Source organism: Solanum pennellii, chromosome 1 (genome assembly GCF_001406875.1).
Source record: "Solanum pennellii chromosome 1, SPENNV200".
NCBI classification, from domain to species: Eukaryota; Viridiplantae; Streptophyta; class Magnoliopsida; order Solanales; family Solanaceae; genus Solanum; species Solanum pennellii.
Genome location: NC_028637.1, coordinates 106,168,594 through 106,189,702, shown reverse-complemented (window position 1 = coordinate 106,189,702; position 21,109 = coordinate 106,168,594). Strand labels below are relative to the sequence as shown.

The following is a 21,109-nucleotide window of genomic DNA, read 5'->3' as shown; positions in this document are numbered from 1 at the left end:
GTAAAAGGATAATTTTCAAGTCAAGTTATTTCTAATCGGGAATATTATGCATCTAAGCAATCTAAACAAATGGTGGATTTCTCAGGTAAAACTCGATTAAAAAATCTTGCTTACAAAAATTAAACGATCAACCATGGCCAATTGTAAAGTCTCTTTGATTGCATATTGCAATATTTTTCTAAATTTCCAAGGAATTATAATTTGAATACAATAAATGATCCTACAAAGATCTTATATATTAGCATCTCCTGGGAAAACACACAATATAAACCAAAACAACATTTGTAATGGATCATAAAACTGATCTACACTTTGCACCATTTTATCCATAGAAGTGATATATTTATTCAGCTTTTCTTTTGTCTTAGGAAGAGGGTTTTTGTATAGGGAAAACTATCGGTTCAATATAAAACAGAGTTTAACCGCCAACTTTGTCAGTTGAGTTGTCCTGGAAATAGCCTAGTAACAAAATAGAGCTTCGTTAAAGCCAATAATTAACCCCAACTAGATTTTCCAAAGAAGAGGTGCTCCCGAGCTGCTTAGTGATCGTGAACATGACCTTGAAGGACATATGTCCCATCCAAGTAGCTTCAGAGCTTCCTGAAGTACAGAAGAGGGCGCAGTTGTTTAGTGAGATAATCAACGTCCAGCAAGATAAGCAAGGAAAGATCATCTATATAATAGCGTTACTTCTTATTTCAGCCAATTAAACTCTCACATTCAACTGAAAATGCAACTGATGTGTCTGAAAATGCTCAGCTTCACAAGCTTGACACTGAGCACCAACATTAGGTACATCATACTCCAGAAGCAATACTCACCAGCTTATACAAGAAACTTCATGATCAATGACCATTTTACATTATGACAAAGACTTCAAGTATCATCATCTTCATCATGCATGAAGCAAATGAAAAATGTCGTATGCACATGGTTAGTGTTCCAAGCCTTTAACATGTGACAATCTAATTAAAGTATCCATGTCCTTAACCATCCCACAAATATGTATCAACAACCTACTCAGTGTAATACCACAGGTAGGATTTGGGGAGGGTATACATACCTTACCCCCCTACCTTTGTGGGTACAAAGGTTGTTTCCAATAGACCCTCCGCTCAAAGAAATGTTTCCGAAGCAAAGAGTGGAAGAAAAATACAACAAATATATATTGAGAAAAAGGATGTATAATGAGTTAATAATGACTAAGGCAAAGCTAATATATGATATAATTATTCAAAGAACTACATTCAATAGATTTAGCAACTCCCTAAGTTATTACCGCTTGTTGAATAACCAGGTAAACCCAATTTGCAAGTTGTGACCCATATAGTACCAACGTCCCAGATGCATTTTCAATACAACAACATACCCGGTTTCATTCTATAATTAACACAAGAAAAGGCTAAGAAAGCTCCCGAATTCGTCACGAAAAATATTGAGCATGATACAACTTTATCAGTAAACCATCCGCCACAGACCAATAAAAATGTTCTGAGCATTTAGAATGACCAAGTCAGAAGACTAAAAATCCAATAAGCTTAATTTACTGACTAAAAAAATCGCCCCATATAAATTTTGCAAATTCATCAACCTAAGTTACCACAATATAAAAATAAAGAAAGAAGCCCAGGAAGAGTTTATTACCTTGAACAAATTTAACTTTCTGCAATAAGTATCTGATGCTCCATCAGCACGAGTAGATACGATAACTAGCATTATATAATGCTCAAGACTATCAGCAGTACATCTGTGAAGAAAATGCCTCTCGCTCAGTGAATGTTCCTGTAGAAAATTCCAATATGTAAGTGAATTTTGAGATGCATGCATAACATTCAAGCTGGTATGGGAAACCAACTGTTATTATTTAGCTAGTGCAATGTTGGTAAAAAACACCAACGGCAATGCACAATAACTTGCGTGTTTTGAGACCATCTAGAATGCCGGTTGTGAATTTCTTTTTAATTCTTCTGTTATATTTAACCATAATTTCAGAAGGTTCAAAATTTATATATATACATACAAAATTTTAAAAATACCTTAGATATACCGTGTAATTTTTGACCGAGGGGCTCAGGTTTGGGTGAACCCCCTCGCTACCCTCTAGATTTATGTTGCAACTTGGGGGCATTTATGAAACTCAATACTAAATTATCTTAATTTCTCGGGATTATGTATTAATGGCACTGTAGCTTCTCTTTGGTGTAAAAGTTATCGACCTATAATTATAACTTACAAGAGATCGAAGAAACTTTTTGGTTGACTTAGTTTTCAAACTTTTTCCGGTTGAGTATACCTTATCCTAAAGTTGATAGACCTACTTCTTTAATAATCGATTCTCATCTCCGAATATGGAAGATGCAATAGCAGAAGCATTTTAGAGAACTATTTAATGACACACCCTTGATGTAGTATTTATTTAATGTGGAGTCCACAAAAACTAACCGTAAATAATGGATATTGGGCTTCTTAAGTCCCACATTGCGGCATGAGGGAATTATGGAGTCCTTATATGGATTTGAGTCATCCTCCCCTTATAAGCTAAATTTTAAGGTTAAGTTAGGCCCAAAATTCATTTCTTTACATGATATTAGAATCAAACTCATTCTGATGCATGATTTACCGATTATGGGCCCCCATATTACATAGTCCACATACTAGATGTTCGGTCTTGGGCGTGAGGCTGGGTGTTAATCCCACGTCAATGCGATGAGGGAACTATGGGCTCCTCATACGGACTTGAGTAATTCTACCCTCATAAGCTAGCTAGTGGGTTGAGTTAGGCCCTAATTCATTTCTTTACACTAACAAAATTTTAGGCAAGCACACAATGATAAACATCGACATATTAAATGCACCCATAAAGTAGAATAGATATATCTAATTCATTGAAATCACATCCAATATAACAGAAGAAATATAAATCTCCAAAATGAATGCAGAATAATTAGCAAACTAGATGGTCTCAAAACATACAAGGTGTTGTTGTTGCCATTAGGGACATTAAGTAAAGTTGTAATAACTCAAATTGTTTTAATGAACATTGCACTAGCTAGATAAAAGAGTTACCAGCTTGAACCTTATGCATGCTTCTCAAAACTCACTTCCAGCAACTGCCATTGGAGATAGAGACATAGAGTCTTCTGTAGTAGCAGGTGGTGATACAAGCAGCATGGCTTCAAGAACAATCTCATTAGGAGGAATGTATTCGTTCCTTGCATAAATTAGAATATTATGGGCAGAGAGATTTTCAAAGCCTGGCTCATGTAGATTAGTATGAAGTCGCCTCTGGAGTCTTTCAACAAGTGACAAAATGTGCTTTCTACGCTCTGATCTCTTTCTTCTTGGGACACTCTCAGGATTCCAAAGAGGATCTTTATATGCTTCTCCTAACAAAAGGTGAATGTTAGGAAAAATAAAACAATAAGGTATTAATACAATATACCTTTTTACTTTGTGGTAAAGCTTTTATTATTTGTATGGTTAAAGTATAGATGAACTGATCAGTTCATACCTTCATTGAAAATCCAAATTACCTGTAATTTGTCGATGCCAATTCAATGTGTAAAGAAAAGTAAGTTTTTGAAGCTTAGGGGAGACAATATAATAAATGATCTATTAGCATGAAAGAAACCCATTATTTTGTCTATAAGAGTATTATATAGTGATTGATTCCCTATTTTATCTATAGAATATTTTGGCATAAAATTATATCTCCCACCAATGCTACAATCTTTTTTGGCAAAATAATTAACTTTGAAGATTAAGCATTCTACGTGTCAAAAAAAACTAATATGAACGTACGACCCTTCTAAGAGTTCCACATGGGATATGGGATGGGTAATTGTCTCCTTATATGGACTTGGACAATTCTCACCCTATGAGTTGGGCTTTGGGGTTGAGTTAGGCCCAAAATTTATTCTTCAACAAACCCAAAAGTAGCCTTTTTCAGTTGTATGACCCTCCAGAGCCTAAGATGTCTATCCAGTCCCATGAATCAATCCTGTTGTTTCCTTTTTTAGCTATTATCATTTACACCGCTCTGCCACTGAGTAAAAGAATGATGGATATCTTAACATGCTCATGTCTTCCCATGTCCTATTTTCCTTTCCTAAGTAGTAATAAATTTTACTCTCTTCGCTCCTTTCTACGGTTTTTGCATTTCTTGGCCTTCTAAGAAGTTTTATGGTAGTGAATACATTTTTTCAGTTTCTAAAATGCTTGTTGCTTTTATTAAACTACTTCATATTACTTAAAAGTCAATCAAGTAATATAAGGTTTTTGAAGAGTTATATTCGGTAAAGTGGCAGATCAAGGATTTTCATTAAGAGGTTCGAATAAAAATGTGGTGCTTGAGATTTTAACTTGAAACCTCAAGGTGAATTTTGAACCCCCTCAACCACTTAGTCCACCTCTAATCTCATGTTCAAAATTTGAAAATAACCTTATATAAGGTGTAATTTTTTGTTGAGAGGGTTCGGGTGAACCCCCTCCCTACCCTCTAGATTTAGTTGGGGGCATTCATGAAACTCAATACTAAATTATTCTGACTCTTAATTGCTCCTAGATTATGTATTAATGGCTCTAGCTTCTCTTTTGGGTACATATTATCGACTTAGATCGAAAAGACTTTTGGTCGACTTAGTTTTCAAACTTTTTGTGGCTGAACATACCTTATCTAAAGCTGATATACCTACTTCTTTAATAATCAAACTCCCTATCTCTGAATATGGAAAGATGCAATCACAGAAGCAATTTAGAGAACAATTTAACAACATACCCTTGATGTAGTATCCATGTAATGTGGAGTCCATGCAAACAAACGGTAAATAATGGATATTGGGCTTTTTAAGTCCAACATCAAGAGATGAGGAAATTATGGACTCTCTATAGACTTGGGCAATCCTCCTCTCATAAGCTAACTTTTGAGGGTAGAGTCAAGCCCAAAATTGATTTCTTTACATGGTATCAGAGTCAAACTCATCCCAATTTTATGATTTACCGATGTTGGGCCCAGTATTAAATAATCCAAACTAGATGTCCGGTCTTGGGCGTGAGGCGGGGTGTTAAGTCCCACATAAGTGCATGAGGGAATTATGAATTCCTTATATAGACTTGAGCAATCCTACCATCATAAGTTAGCCCGTGGGGTTGATTTAGACCTAAGATTCAATTATTTACACTAACAAACTTGTAGGCAAGCACACTATGACTGGCATCAGAATTGACATATCAAATGCACCCAAAAGGCAGAATAGACATATCTAATTCATTGAAATCCCATCCAATAAAACAACAAAATTACAGATCTCCAAAATAAATGCACTATTGGCAAACTATATGGTCTCAAAACACACAAGTTGTTGAGCGTTGCCGTTGTGGACATTAGTAAAGTTGAAACAGCTCAAATAGTTTTAACAAACATTGTACTAGCTAGATAGTAAGAGTTGGCTCACATACCAGCTTGAACCTTGTGCATGCATCTAAAAATTCACTTACAAATTGGAATTGGAATTTCCTACAGGAACATTCACTGAGCAAGAGGCATCATTATCTTCTGTCATTGGAGATAGAGATGTCAAGTGTTCTGTAGCAGCAGGTGGTGATACAAGCAGCATAGCTCCAAGACCAATCTCATTAGGAGGAATGTATTTGTTCCTTGCATAAATTAGAATATTTTCATCATCGGTAGAGACATTTTCAAAGTCTGGCTCCTGTAGAATGTTATGAAGTTGCCTGTGGAGTCTTTCAACAAGTGACAAAATGTGTTTTCTACGCTTTGATCTCTTTCTTCTTGGGACATTGTCAGGATTCCAGAGAGGATCTTTGTATGCTTCTCCAAACAAAAGGTGAATGTTAGTGCACACAAAACAATAAGGTATTAAAATAATAGATTTTCATATCTTCATTGAAAATCCAATTACCTGTAATTTGTCGATGTCAGTTCATTGTGTAAAGGAAAGTAAGTTTTTGAAGCTTAGGGGAGACACTTTAATAAATGATCTATGAACAAGAAAGAAACCCAATATTTTGTCTATAGAGTATTATTTAGTGATTGATTCTCTGTGGCTTTTTTGGTAAAACCCTGAATGTGATTTGACAATCACATTGCAATAATCGGGAAACAATTTTTTTTTTAGATAATCGGGAAACAAAAAGAATTTTCCTGCGTAAAAATAAATCCGAGTGTCGTGAATCCTGATACATGCTTATCAAGTTGTCTTAGTGCTCTTTTTTGTGGGGATGGGGGTGAGAAAATTTACCTATTTTTAATCAATAGAATAAGAGAAGTTCTTAATTGGAAGCAACAATAATAAAAGGAGAACTGTTTCTTCCTTTTTTTGAATCAGAAGGACTATGCACTGCAGTGATTTGGTTGTCTAATTTCAACTATCTCATAATTTTCTTTGAGATTAAGAGTTTTGGGCTTACTATCATGCAAAGCAGAGGAAAGAAATAGGAAGACATTAATTCTCCACTTTTTATGACCGTAGTGCTTAAGAAAGGATTTGATTCAGAACGTGCATGATATTTGCTGCAACTAGTCAAGTGATCTATATATGAGTGAAATTATTTTACCATTTGTTTCTTCCATCTGCATGCAGTTGTCTGAGGATGACCATGCTGAACCTAAGGTTGACATGTTATTCATTTCCTCTTCAAGACAGGCTGAAGAGCCATCCTGTCCAGAAACCTCTATTCCAACTTCAAGCTTTTTTCCGTGACGAGCCGGCTTCATGTCAGAAGGTCGCTGATAGCTCTCAATTTCTATGTTTCCATGTCTGGGAATATAGCCATCTAGTGTCCTCCTAACACGCCATCTTGATCCACATGCATTGCAGAGCACTGGTTTTTCAGGTGGCCCATTTCTCCAAATAATGGTTTCTGTTTGAGTTCACAATTAATTAGTATTTAAACTGGGACAAAATAAGAAAACATTCTAACAGGCAGAAACTTATCTCAGAAACTAAAGCACAGTGATCACTGACAATTAAGATTTCTTGTAAAAAGGTATAGAATGCATTTCACGTGAGGAAGCATCACGAAACTAGAGTATGCAAAGGGGGGAATTTCTTCAGCAAAACAAAAGGAAATATCTCTGACAAACATGCATAGACTTTTCGAATGTGTCAACTGTTTTTGTACTCACATTTTCATCACCGTGCTAAGGAACCATACAAAGTAGTTAAACTGTGAGCTTTATGGTGGAAAGATTAAAAGGATTTGCTTGATACATCAAGGTACAATGCAGAACAGTTAGCCTCTTGGCAGACTGCATTTATTTTCATGATATTTTAAGGGGGAAAGTTACAATCTAAGCCGACACTGATTATATGTACAATATTCAACAGGGACTATCTCTTTCTCAAGTGCTCAATGGTAAGATAATCCCCCACCCACCCACCATTCTCCTGTGTGTATTACCATTTGATGGTTCATTTACTTCATATCTTGTCATTTTTTTGCAACCCTTCTTCAAATTCTCCTCTCTAACGCTGAGGATCTATAAAAATCTGACTTTCTACCCCACAGAGGTAGGGTAAAGTCTGTGTATATCCAACTCTCCCTCTCCCTATACCCCACTCGTGGGATTCCACTTGGTTTGCTGCTGTCTATGTGTCAGTACAGGTGCCAATCAAAAGTTTGGATCCTTTATGCTCTAAATTTTAAGATTCAGGGATACAGATCCAAGTATTGATACTAAAGTCTGGATTCTTCATGCTCAAAACTTCAAGATTCAAGGATACGAAACCAAGGGATAAGGAACCAAGTATTGATACAGGTGAGGGATTCGGCTAATAATAGTTCAGATATCTAAAAAGAGTTACAAAACCACAGTTATGAGATATTATGTGGAACCTTCAGGAGAAAATATTGAACAAGAGGAGAACTTACGCTTGACGTTACAATGGAAACATGGCCCCTGTTTACCCATAAAATCTGGTTCTGAATGATTCCAGTTTAAATCAGGTTGAATGTGCCGCTGCTAACCTAATTCCCTTTGCTCTCAAAATCTAAAATGACTGAGTGAGGTGACAGATCAGAAGATATATGTAGACTAAAACTTTCCCCTTATGACAGCTCATCAACTTTGATTACTGTAATTTCTCAACTATTTACACTATAACTCCAATAAGAGAAGTATGTGATTCTCTATCAAAAGAAAAAGGGGTGCGGATTTAGGGGGTGGGGTAAATGCTGGATTTGGTGAATCCTCATTATTTTATGCCTTTAGTCTAGTGGTCAAAGCTTGTTAAACAATGAATCTGAAGACAAGGGAGTGTTAAATACTTTCAAGACGACAATTTGAATATATAAAATGAGCAAATAAGAGAATGCTAAATTACAACGATTTAATGCAGTAATTGCCTGCAATTGTGGAATCGATTTAGATTTGAAAAATCAAAGGCCCTCAGATTACACTACTGAGAGCAGATCCAGCAAAAGAATGACTACATTCACTTCTTTGCAATAATGCCTTTTTACTTCTGTTTCTCTTACTTACCAATTTTTACATATGTTTCCCCTTGCACCAGAACTCCAGGAGATAGATTAATCATTACTTACCAAATCGATGCCATCAAGCTTGTGAAGTATGGATGCAGAAACAGCAGCAACATTTCAATGCCTTTGAGATAAGATAGGCATGTAAATGTATTATCTCTTTGCAAGAGATTTTTCGTGTTCTGCAAGCATTGCTCTTGGAACCATAGAAAACAAATCAATCAAATGTAACTCCTGGATGAACTTGCATTTGTGGGGAAATATGAAAACACCCTGCCGCTTCCTGTAAAAAGCCTATTTAACTCAAATGCACCACAATTTCTTGAGATTCATAATACGTTAGCAGTATATAGAAAGTGAGAAGACCTGGGGCAGTGCTCTTGGTCTTTTCTGATCTCGTTATGTTCTCGATTATTTTTGTATACAATAATATTAAAACCACATGGCAAGTCAATGTATGAGAAATATGGAATGTTTAAGCCAGTACTATTTTATGCAACTGGAGTTCTTATTAAAATGGAAAACACTTTCTACCTCTAACTGGCAATTCTGGGCTGATAGATTTTGAGCTTCAAGTTCTTTTGATAAATGGACTTTCTACCTCTAACTACCTCTAACGCTTTCTACATCAGCAAGTTTACAGCTTTCCAATGTGCTTTGAATTACTTGATGTAATTCCTCACTCACCCCTTCTTTAAAAAGTTCTATCATGAGCACAATAATACTTACTGTATGAGGAACAAATCCAAGATAAGTAAGCCATTTCTCTGAAAAGATTCAAGGCTCTATATAAAATCCACCCCCTGAAATGACTCTGTATAAGTAGGTTATAACCCTACTTCACTCGGTTTCTTGTGTTTTTGCAGCATCAACTCAAAAACTTCGTCAGCTTCATTCAACAAACCTTTCATGCAGAATTCTTTAATAAGATCTATCGCACTCTTCAATTCACGATCTTTGCAACTTTCTATTAGCATGTCATAAGTGACACTATTTGGTACTGATTGCTCATACAACTACTTAAACTGCAGCCGCTTTGCTTCCCTAGTGCGAGCTTGTTTGTTAAGCCCGTTGATTAGGACATTGTAAGTGACGACATTAGGAAAGAAACCTGAATAGATCATTTTGTTATTCAGGTGAAAAGAACCTTTAATATCCACATTTGCACAGTATGCACCAGTAAGTGTAGAATATGTAAACTTATCTGGTTGAAGTCCTACTCTCAACATCTCTTGGAAAAGTTCACAAGCTTCAGTCATTCTTTGCCGCTCTCAAAGACCTTGAAGTAATAACATCAGTTAAAAACCCCTTTTCAACCATCTGCTGCTTAACACAGAATGCTCTTTCCAACCCACAGTTTCTACAGAACCCAGATACTATTGTACTATAAGTTACAACATCTGGGACCAGCCTTTTCTGTTCCATCTCTTTAGTCACGCATAAAGTATCTTCCATCCTGCCCACAGCACAATGCCCATTAATTAAAGTGCTGTAATTTACAATTGAAGGAGAAAATCCATTTGAAATCATTTCATTCAAAAGCTTATAAGCCTTGTTCATAAGACCCTGCTGAGAAAAACCAACAATCAATGTTGTGTAAGTTCTATTATTGGGATATAACCCCTAGCACGCAGTTGATCACAGAATTCCATTGCGCGATGCAAAATCCTGGTGTGGCACTTGCTATTAATCAGAGAAGTATAAGTCATAACATCTGTAGACGGCCCATTCCTTAAAATTTCCGAGTGCAAAACAAGTGATTGGTGAAAGTTACCCTTTCTACAATAGCCATTTACCAGAGTGTGTTATAGGCTACTGCACCAGGCATTAATCCCTTTCCCCTCATCTCTTCCAAAATCTCACTCGTCTCTTTCATCCTTCCTTCTCGACACAACCCATTAATAACTTGGTTCCAAGTTCCTCACTTGCATTAGCTTCAACAATTTGACTGCCTCATCAACCTAAAATATCTTAGAATAACCACCTATTAGGGTGTTATAGGTTACAACATTTCGCAAGCAACCAGTTATTTCCATTTTTTATTGAACAAAACCAAACCCTTTTGCAGATCACCTTTTGCACAAAGCCCTCGGATCATAATATTATAAGTATACACATTAGGTGAAAGTGAAACCCCAAATTTAACCATATCATCATAAAACTTTTGAGCTAATTCGAAAGACCCATTACATGAAACCCCCTGATCAACGCATCAAGATTGGAATTATGGACAAAACAGTGAGCATAAACCCATTTAACTTCGCAAATTCAAAGATATTCATAGCTCTGTCAATCATTTTCAAATGACAGTAGGATTTTACCATCAAATCGAACACAGCAGAGCTGGTTTGCAAGAATGGTAGTGTCACTGAGACATTAAAGATCGATTCACCCATGTTATCGCCGAATTTCAAAGCAACATCCTTCGCAATGGATTCGGCAGTCTTGTAGAGCTTGAAACGAGTGAGGATATGAATGGAAATGCACTTGCTTTGAAGATTAAAGAATTGGCGGTTGCGTACCCAGTTGATGAATCTAGGAACAAGGGGTTTATCGAATCGGCATTGGAAAAGCACGGAGGAAGCATATTGAGGGTTGAATTGGGAAGAAATGGAGTCCAAGCAAATTGGGTCGTAGCCTTTAAGAATGGATACAGCCCTGTCGACAAATAGGGTGCTGGAGCAAGGAGGCGGTGAGTCTAGGGTTTTGGATTGGACTTCCCAAGTTGAGCTATGAAGGGCTCTCCCGTAGGTTTAAGAAGTAGCATATCGGAAAAAGCTACAACCGGAGTTACGGCGACTGTGATAACATGTAATACCAGTAAGAAAAATGCCCTGCAATTTAAGGAATTCAGCATATGACTAAACCTAAAATTAGAGAGGACAAATATACTTTATAGCATAAGCTACCTTATAGTAACAACTATAATTTATTTATTTATTTTTGTAGTGGTTGCAATTATTTCCAGAGAATTTTTAGAAATTAGTGCAATAGATTATCAAAAAGCTACTTCTTTTCATTCTCTCCTTCCTTAGCTAGTATCGTTGCGATCTTATTTGTTTCTTGTATTCTCAGTTCTCTCCTACCTTAGCTAGTATATCTACAACCCTATGTTGGGTTTCATGTAGACGTGTGCTAGCTCAGGGTTTCTCAAAATCATCATCAATTATAGTTATTGTCATTGTTCTTCTTAATAAGAGTATTAATTAGCGCTAACACTTTCTTTAGATGGTTGTTACCTATTGTTTTGTAATGTATTGTATTGTATCGTATTGTTTTAATGAATATAGTGTTTGGATAGATTGTATCATTCTCCGTTGTTACATAATGTCACACATTCTTAATTTCAAAAAACTAGCAAACAAATATTTTCTAAAGATAATAAAGAGTCCAAAAAAATGAAATGAATGATACTAAGCACCAACAGAAAAGTTCATGGTGTTTGTTGAACTAAAGAGTATCATAAGTTACATGAGCAAGGACTTTTTCAGTCCTATCTTGTCAATAAGATATTTAACTTTGTCAAAATAACTAATAACTCATGTATGTTCATGTAAAAAACATGTGGCATGAATGAACAATATCATGTATCACCAGATAGAAACACACCTGACACTGTAGTTTTCTCGACCTCTGAAGCAAGCCGAACAACCTGTTCTCAGTCAAGAACACTAGTCAATGAAATAATTCAAGTTTCATATACTTGATATTTGAAAGCTGTGCGATGTCAATCAGGGAGACGATGGAGAAACCAAACATGGAGATGATGAAGATGAAAAGGCCTACCTGATCAAGGACAAAACCACCAACTGATCCGGCAAGGATAGCACGTGATTTTAGACTTCTTTGGTTGGTGTTTTTTCTAGATCTACTCCATCCTGAGGCAATATACAAATAAAAAATTATCAGTATGACAGAATTTACAAGACCATTGGCAAAAGTTTGTGAAACAGCAAATGAAGCATTTACTTTCTGCCACAGATTTGGTGCAGCAACCCTAGATGACTTGACCTGCTGTGGAGCCATCCCGTCAGCTTCATTCCCACTAATAAAATTATAATATTTGGATGTGAAGTATTTATGTAATCCCATCTGCAACAGAAAGAATAATTAAGTTGGACAATTTAAAAATATTAACAGCAAAAGATTCATAGAATTTTACTGATTTACTAAAGCATACGACAAACTTTTCAGGCAAGAACAGATTCTAGCTAAATATTTCAGAAACAGTTCACACTTACCGATCAATTCAATAAACGTGATCATAGATGCAAATGTGCGATTTAGGTATAAGCAAAACCAAATAAAACACCCAATATATTGACATGCCTTTATCTCAATAACGTGTCCAATCATTACTTCTGAAGGTCCCAGACTTCACACAAAAACTTTCCTAGAACCTCATCCATGCGCTTTCTTAAAATTGGTAACTGTTGCAACTCATTGACCATACAACGATGGCTCATCTATGAAGGAATCATTCAAGTTAGAACATCAATTATCAGAATGCATTACCGGAAGAAAAAGTAGAAAACAATGGCCTACTTTAACCAGCTCATCATATATAAATCTTGTACACTGAAAATTCGGTTCCATTAGACGTGCTATTTGACTTTGGATGAGAACTTCAAATAGGACCTGCATATTTACACAATAATTCAGATGCAACCAACCAAATGTCATAAAAACAACAGGAAGTATTCAAGGAAGTGCTGAACTATATTGGCTCAAAAGCAAACGCAAGGAACAGGTTAATCCTTTGGAGTTACTTCTGGCACAAATAAAGCGGATTTGGGACCCATTGCATTTTGAATGGCAGTTCAGATGTCATCATCGGTTAAATCTTCACAAGGATGAACTTCCTGCAGGAGAAAGTGAAATCTGATGAAATTTGAAAAGCAATTGAACCTAGGATAAGCATTTCAATTGTACGCAAAATCATACCAATAAGCAAAGTTACTGAAAAGCTCTTGTGTTTGTCATTTACATCTTTTTACAGCCTTGAAGATTTAGAATTCTTTTATATAAGGAAACCTAATTGTAAATACTTGTGGAGTTGTGGTTTATTGACAGAAGGAGCTAGTCGATAAAAGACTATTCAAAATGGAGTCGATAATGCGACTATGTTTCTGGATGAAAACCAACTTACGTAGCCAATATTTATTTATGGATTGTTTATGTGCACAACCCTTGGCTACAATTTATGAAGACCACATCAATAAAAAATTAAATGCTCAGCAAAAGAATTTTAAGCCCATTCAGAGTTGGTCATGTTGATACATCATTGACAAAAAGGGCCTCATGTGGAAACATTTGCAAATCTATAGATAAATTTCAATTCTCCAAGCAAGAAAACAATAATGTAGGCATTTCAAACATTAGTAAATATGAAAGAAGTGGACATCTTCATTTTTTTTTTCCATCTATCATAGAAGAGAATGCTGCTTTCAACCAAAAGAAAAAGAACAAAATAAAAAAGACAGACAACGGTAAAAAAATTAGAAGTGTAAATGGTAAACTAATATTGATATTTTATACTGGAAAGCAACATTAGATATAGGAGATAGAAACTTGTAGACGACAATTATCAAATATTGCATAGGTTTAGGCCACAATATCTTCAATGTACTTGAAAAGAATGTTCAGAAGGAGAGCACATATACCAGCCTAGATTCAGGGGATTAGCACAACGATGTCAATAAAAAGTTCACTAACTGAACAAATTACAAAAAAACTATAAGAAAGAAACCCTCCAGGGCTCAACAATTGGTAGTAATATGACAACGAACACCCCAGAACTTCAGGCCAGTGCCTAGTAAAGCATAAAGTTACCTTTGATTCCATGATCTCTCCGTAGCTAGCATGCTCCTTTGCAGCAGTCACAAGTGCAAGCCTAATGTGTGATTTCAATCCTGGAAGAAGTATTTTAATGTGCTGCACTAAAATCTGCATTAAACCAGAAGTTCAAGTTAATATCTGATTTAGAAACAACAAGATGTCCCATACACAGCATGAAACCAAACAGCAAGCATGGGAAATTTCCATTTTCCTTGGAACAGGACAATGGCTTTGATTGGAGTGAAGGTGGGTGGTAGCCAATCATCTAATTGATGTGGAAAGCAACAAAATGACAAAGAGGTATCTGTTGCACAAATGCAAGTAAAAAAGGTGCAACCATAACTAGGAAAGGCATCATTAACTTGACTGAAAAATAATAACCCCAGAAATAAGTAAATAAGTAAAAGTCACTAGGAAGACACAACTCTCATTCAACAAGCAGCAAGACATGTACTTTTTAGAAAGCAAAACAGCAAGGCACGTATAAGGAGATCAGATTTTACACATAGAACATGCAAATATAATTTGTCTTCCAGAAAAGAGTGTCCAGATTTTGATGTTTTTTTCAAAGACAAAATTAGCTGCTGCTTGGTACATACCTGCTCACACATACAGTAAACCCAACAGAGAAAGGTATAATAAAGGACATTATGCACCATGTTTATAAATGTTCATGTTGTGCTTCTCGTGTGCCATAACAGACATGGTTACTGTGTAAAAAAAAAGTTTTTTTACAACCACCAGTGCCAAGGTAAGGCATGTCACAGTATTTCAAGGTGAAAGTATTTCTCAAAACATACTGTTGGTGAACAAATCATTTTTTTCGTTGGATATTAAGCATTTACGTAATCCATCTGATAAAGAAAAAATAATTAAGTTGAACACAAAACAGCAAAAGATTCATAAGAATTCTAGTGATTTGCCACAGCAATTCACAACTTTTCTGGCAAGAATAGATTCAAATTCTAGCTAAATATCTCAAAAATAGTTCCCACTTATCGACCAAGCCAATAAACTTGATCATAGATGCAAATGTGTGTTGTATTTAGGTATAACCAAAACCAAACAAATGACCCAACATTTTGACATACCTCCATCTCAATGATGTGTCAAATTGACATACTTCAATCTCAATGATGTGTCCAATCATTACTTCTGAAGGTCCCAGTCCTTCACGCAAAAATTTTCCTATCACCTCAATCATGCACTTTCTCAAAATTGGGAACTGTTGAAACTCATTGACCATACAATGATGGATAATCTACAAAGGAATCATTCAAGTTATAAAAACAATTACAAGAAAGCATTACCGGAATAAAAAGGTAGTGAACAATGGCCTAATTTAGCCAGCTCATCATCTTATATAAATCTTGCACACTGAAAACTCGGTTTCATTAAAGATGCTATTCGCCTTCGGATGTGAACTTGAAATGCCACCTTCATTATTTACCACAATAATTAAGATGCAACCAACCAAATGAAATAAAATTGTGTTTGTCATTCACATCTTTTTACAGCCCTGAAGATTTAGAATGCTTGTACATGAGGAAACCCTATTTTAAATACTTGTGGTTTATTGACAGAAGGAGCTAGTCGGTAAAAGACTATTCAAAATGGAGGATTCAACTATTAGATTATGTTCCTGGATGAAAACCAAATTACGTGGGCAATATTTATTTATGGATTGTATATGTGCACAGCCCTTAGCAACAATTTATGAAAGACCACACCAATAAAAAAAATTAATGCCCAACAAAAGCATTTTCAGCCCATTCAGAGTTGGCCATCTTGATACATCCTAGCTACCTATTGACAAAAATGGCATCACGTGCAAATATTAGCAAGTCTATAGATAAATTTCAATTCACCAAGCAAGAAAACAATAATGTAGGCATTTCAAATATTAATAAATATAAATGAAGTGGACCTCCAAACCCCTCACAAATATGTCCTGAAAACTGTAATGAATTCTTGCACCACTAGACAGCTCAGAAGTTGACATCTCTTCAAATTTTTTCCCTTCCATCATTGAAGAGAATGCTGCTCTCAACCAAAAGAAAAAAAAAACAAAATAAAAAAATACAGACACCGGTAAAAAGGTCAGAAGTGCAAATGGTCAATTAATATGATAGTTTATACTGGAAAGCAACATTAGATATAGGAGATAGAAACTTGTGGAGGACTGTTATCAAATATTGCGAAGGTTTAGGCCACAATACCTTCAATGTACTTGGAAAGAATGTTCATATGGAGACAATTAATTGTTCGGGAACACTAACTGAACAAACTACAATAAACCTACAAGAAAGAAACCCTCCAGGGCTCTACAATTGGTGGTAACATGACAACGAACTCCACAAACTTCAGCCCAGTGCCTAGTAAAGTGTCAGGAATATAAAAGAAGTTACCTTTGATTCCATGATCTCTCCATAGCTAGCATGCTCCTTTGCAGCAGTCACAAGTACAGTACTAATGTATGATTTCAATCCTGGAAGAAGTGTTTTGAAGTGTTGCACCAAAATCTGCATTTACCGAGAAGTTCAAGTTAATATCTGATTCAAAAAAAACAAGATTTCCCCACACCATAGCTGCAAAGCAAACAGCAAGCATGGGAAATTTCCATTCTCCTTGGGACAGGACAATGGCTGTGATTGGAGTGAAGGTGGGAAATAGTCAATAATCTAATTGATGTGGAAAACAAAAAAATGACAAGAGGTATATGCTTCACAAATGCAAGTAAAAAGGTGCAAACATAACTAGGAAAAACATCATTAACTAGTCTTTATAGAATATAACCCTAGAAATAAGTAAAAATCACAAGGAAGACACAACTCTCATCCAACAAACAGCAAGACATGTATTTTTTTGAAAAGAAAAACAGCAAGGTATGTATAAAGAGATCAGATTTTACACATAGAAAATGCAACTATAATTTGTCTTACAGAAAAGAGTATCCAAATTTTGATGCTTTTTTTCAAGAAAAAATTAGCTGCTTAGTACATCCCTGCTCGCATATACTGGAAACCCAACAAAGAAAGGTATAATAAGGACATTATGCACCATGTGTATAAATGTTCATGTGGTGCTTCTTGTATGCCATAAAAGACATGGTTACTATGTAAAAAAAAGTTTTTTCACAACCATCAGTGACAAGGTAAGGTATATTCTAAGTATTTCAAGGTGAAAGTATTTCTCAAAACATACTGTTGGTGCCATTTGATGTGAAGTACTTATGTAATCCATCTGCAAAGAAAAAATAATTAAGTTGAATGATATAAAAAGCAAAAGATTCCCATGAATTTTAGTAATTTGCTAAAGCAATTCACAACTTTTCTAGCAAGAACGGATTCAAATTCTAGCTAAATATTTTTTAAAAAAAGTCCACACTTATCGACCAATCCAATATACTTGTACATAAATGCAAATGTGTGTTGTATGACATACCTCCATCTCAATGATGTGTCCAATCAATAATCATTACTTCTGAAGGCCCCAGTTCTTCATGCAAAAAATTTCCTATAACCTCATCCATGCGCTTTCCCAAAACTGGGAGCCGTTGCAACTCATTGACCATAAAATGATGGCTCATCTATGAAGGAAGCATTCAAGTTATAACATCATCTATAAGAAAGCATTACCAGAATAAAAAGGTAGTCAACGATGGCCTACTTTAAGCAGCTCATCATATATAAATCTTGCACACTGAAAACTCGGTTTCATTAAACATGCTATTTGCCTTCAGATGTGAACTTCAAATGGGACCTGCGTATTCACACAATTGTTAAGATGCAATCAATCAAATGTCATAAAAACTACAACAAGTATTCTCGAAAGTGCTGAACTACTGGCTCAAAAGCAAACGTAAGGGAATGGGCTAATCCTTTGAAGTTACTTCTTGCACAAATAAAGCGGATTTGGGACCCATTGCATTTTGAATGGCAGTTAGGATGTCATCATCGGTTTAATCTTCACAAGGATCAACTTCCTGCAGGAGAAAGAGAAATTTGATAAGCAACTGAACCTAGGATAAACATTCCAATTGTACGCATCAACATACTAATATCCAAGTTACTGAAGAAGTTCTAGTTTTTGTCATTCACATCTTTTTACAGCCTTGAAGTTTAGAATGCTGGTATATACGAGGAAATCCGTAAGTACTTGTGGTTTATTGACAGAAGGAGCTTGTATATGTGCAGCCCTTAGCAACAATTTATAAAGACCACACCAATAAAAAAAATTTAATGCCCAAGAAAAGCATTTTCAGCCCACTCAGAGGTGGCCATACCAACAAAAGCATACATCCTAGCTACCTATTGACAAAAATGGCATCAACATCGTTTATGTGCAAACATTAGCAAGTCTATAGATGAAATTTACTCCAAACAAGAAAAGGTTAGAAGTGTAAATGGTGAACTAATATGATATTTTATGCTGGAAAGCAACATTAGATACAGGAGATAGAAACTCTTTTTTTTTTTATAATGGTAACTTTATATAGGAGATAGAAACTAGTAGGGACTACTATCAAATATTGCAAAGGTTTAGGCCATATTACCTTCACTGTAGTTGAAAAGAACGCTCAGAAGAGAGCACCCATACCAGCCTAGATTCAGGGGAATAGCACAACAATGTCAATAAAAAGTTCGGGAACACTAGCTGAACAAACTACAGTACACCTAGCAGGAAGAAATCCTCCAGGACTCCAAATTGGTGATAATGACAACGAACTCCCGAGAACTTCAGGACAGTGTCTAGTAAAGCGTCGGGAAGACAAGAGAAGATACATTGGACTCCATGATCTCCCCAGAGCTAGCATGCTCCTTTGCAGCAGTCACAAGTGCAGCACAAATGCATGATTTCAATCCTGGAAGAAGTGTTCTGATGTGTTGCACCAAAATCTGAATTAAACAAGAAGTTCAAGGTAACATCTGATTCCAAAGCAACAAGATGCCCCATACCACAGCTGGACAGCAAACATCAAGCATGGGAAACTTGCATTTTCCATGAACATGACAATGACTGTGATTTGGGTGAAGGTGGGTGATAGACAATCATCTAATTGATGTGGAAAACAACAAAAACAGAAGAGGCATTTGTTGCACAAATGCAAGTAAAAAAAAGGTGCAACCATAACTAGGGAAGATATAATTAACTTGTCTTTGTAGAAAATAACCCAGAAATAAGTCAAAAATCACAAGGAAGACTGTCATCAAACAAACAGCAAGACATGTATCTTTTAGAAAGAAAAACAGCAAGGTACATACTAGGAGATCAGATTTTACACATAGAGCATGCAACTACAATTTGTCATACAGAAAATAGTAAATGTTCATATTATGCTTCTCATTTGCCATAATAGACATGGTAAATACAAAATTTACAACCACCAGTGACAAGGTAAGACATGTCTAAGTATTTAAAGGTGATTCTCAAAACATGACACTCTTTCTGGTCCCATTCTGGTGTTTAATGGATAAAACTTTCTCTATTTAATTGATCTGTCCTTTAGGCCTATTATAGGGTGCTATAACGCCGCAGAACTCTTCTATCGAAACAAAAGGAAAGAGTGCAGAGAAAAATCATAAAGCTTGAACAGTTTACTTGCTCCTGCTTCTTTTTCTGTCTCTGCCTAATGACAATGATGAAAGACTGACAGTTAGAAAAAAAGAACGAATTACTGAAATTTTCAGGAAAAGAAATCGCATAAACAATAAACTGAGGTGCATTATGTTGTATATCCTTTTCCCTCCCTCATAGAATCCTTGCTTCTAGATGTTACTATGGTCTATACATATATTTCCATATCAAAATCCACGGCTATCTTCTTTAACCATAACTGATGCACATACAAGCCAATAATCATTCAGTCAAAACTACTGATACATTACTGTAGGGAAGAGCATTGTCTCTTTGAAAGATAACTTACATTAGGGTCAGTTTTTCAACTACATACTGTCACAATCGAAGTAAATCCTATGCAAAAGAAAGAGGAGTGTCCTCTATTAACCACTCATTAATGGGAGAAGTCTACAAAATTAGATGCCAACAAACTGTTTTACAATCTAAGATGAGTGATGATATTTGGGAAGCATGTAATCTAAGCAATAATATCATCATATTTAGCAATTCAATTCAAACAACATGCGCTTACTATCATATTTCACAATTTATTGCTTTGATCTTGAAACTTGAAGAAACCCTCTTAATTTTTTCATCTTCTTGAGACCTGAAGTGCCCCAATTCAAATCCATTTGAGCTTAAATTCAAATTAAGCTACAAAGTCTTGCAATTCAAGAATACCTAAACAGAACGTTTTCTCATTCTCTGCAAAAGAAATTTTGAGTTTAGAGAAAAAAAGAAGACGAAGTCGGGGGAGAAAAGAGTGAGGTGAGGGTCTTATTTATATGTGATGATTCCGGGTAGCTTTATTTCCACGTCAGCTTTATTTTCACGTCAGACGCGTTTTTTAGTTTCTAAAACTACATAAGGGTGTGTTTGGTACGGAGGAAAATGTTTTCTATGGAAAATGTTTTCCTAGAAAATGTTTTCCTGGAAAAAGTAGATTTTGGACTTATTTTCTCATGTTTGGTTGCTGAGTAGAAAATATTTTCTGGAAATGATTTTTAGTGTTTGATTTATGAATGAAAAATGTTTTTGAGATACATCTTTTATTTTTACTAGAGTAAAAAATAATTTATGACATTGAAAATATTTTTCAAAATCAAAATTATTATTTTTTTGGGTGGTGGTGGGGGGTGGGGTGGGGGCG

General features: G+C 35.6%; 2 protein-coding genes across 2 annotated transcripts; both read right to left on the bottom strand.

Moving 5' to 3' along the window:
• Positions 1-206: 206 nt before the first annotated feature.
• Positions 207-13,304, bottom strand: LOC107027095 (GATA transcription factor 26-like). Its single transcript, XM_015228269.2, has 11 exons — positions 13,272-13,304; positions 13,054-13,140; positions 12,903-12,968; positions 12,472-12,499; positions 12,289-12,380; positions 12,112-12,154; positions 6,577-6,882; positions 5,497-5,833; positions 3,067-3,386; positions 1,645-1,782; positions 207-600 (listed from the first exon to the last, which is right to left on the bottom strand). Exons 1-9 carry the CDS (start codon positions 13,302-13,304, stop codon positions 3,374-3,376), a joined length of 1,005 nt encoding a protein of 334 aa, XP_015083755.2. The 3' UTR covers positions 207-600; positions 1,645-1,782; positions 3,067-3,373.
• Positions 13,305-13,996: 692 nt separating this feature from the next.
• LOC114078351 (dynamin-related protein 3A-like) lies at positions 13,997-20,726 on the bottom strand. Its single transcript, XM_027919017.1, has 8 exons — positions 20,492-20,726; positions 18,896-19,238; positions 18,010-18,325; positions 17,785-17,929; positions 17,545-17,583; positions 16,749-16,862; positions 15,432-15,601; positions 13,997-14,448 (listed from the first exon to the last, which is right to left on the bottom strand). Exons 4-8 carry the CDS (start codon positions 17,788-17,790, stop codon positions 14,442-14,444), a joined length of 336 nt encoding a protein of 111 aa, XP_027774818.1. The 5' UTR covers positions 17,791-17,929; positions 18,010-18,325; positions 18,896-19,238; positions 20,492-20,726; the 3' UTR covers positions 13,997-14,441.
• Between the last annotated feature and the right edge of the window lie 383 nt (positions 20,727-21,109).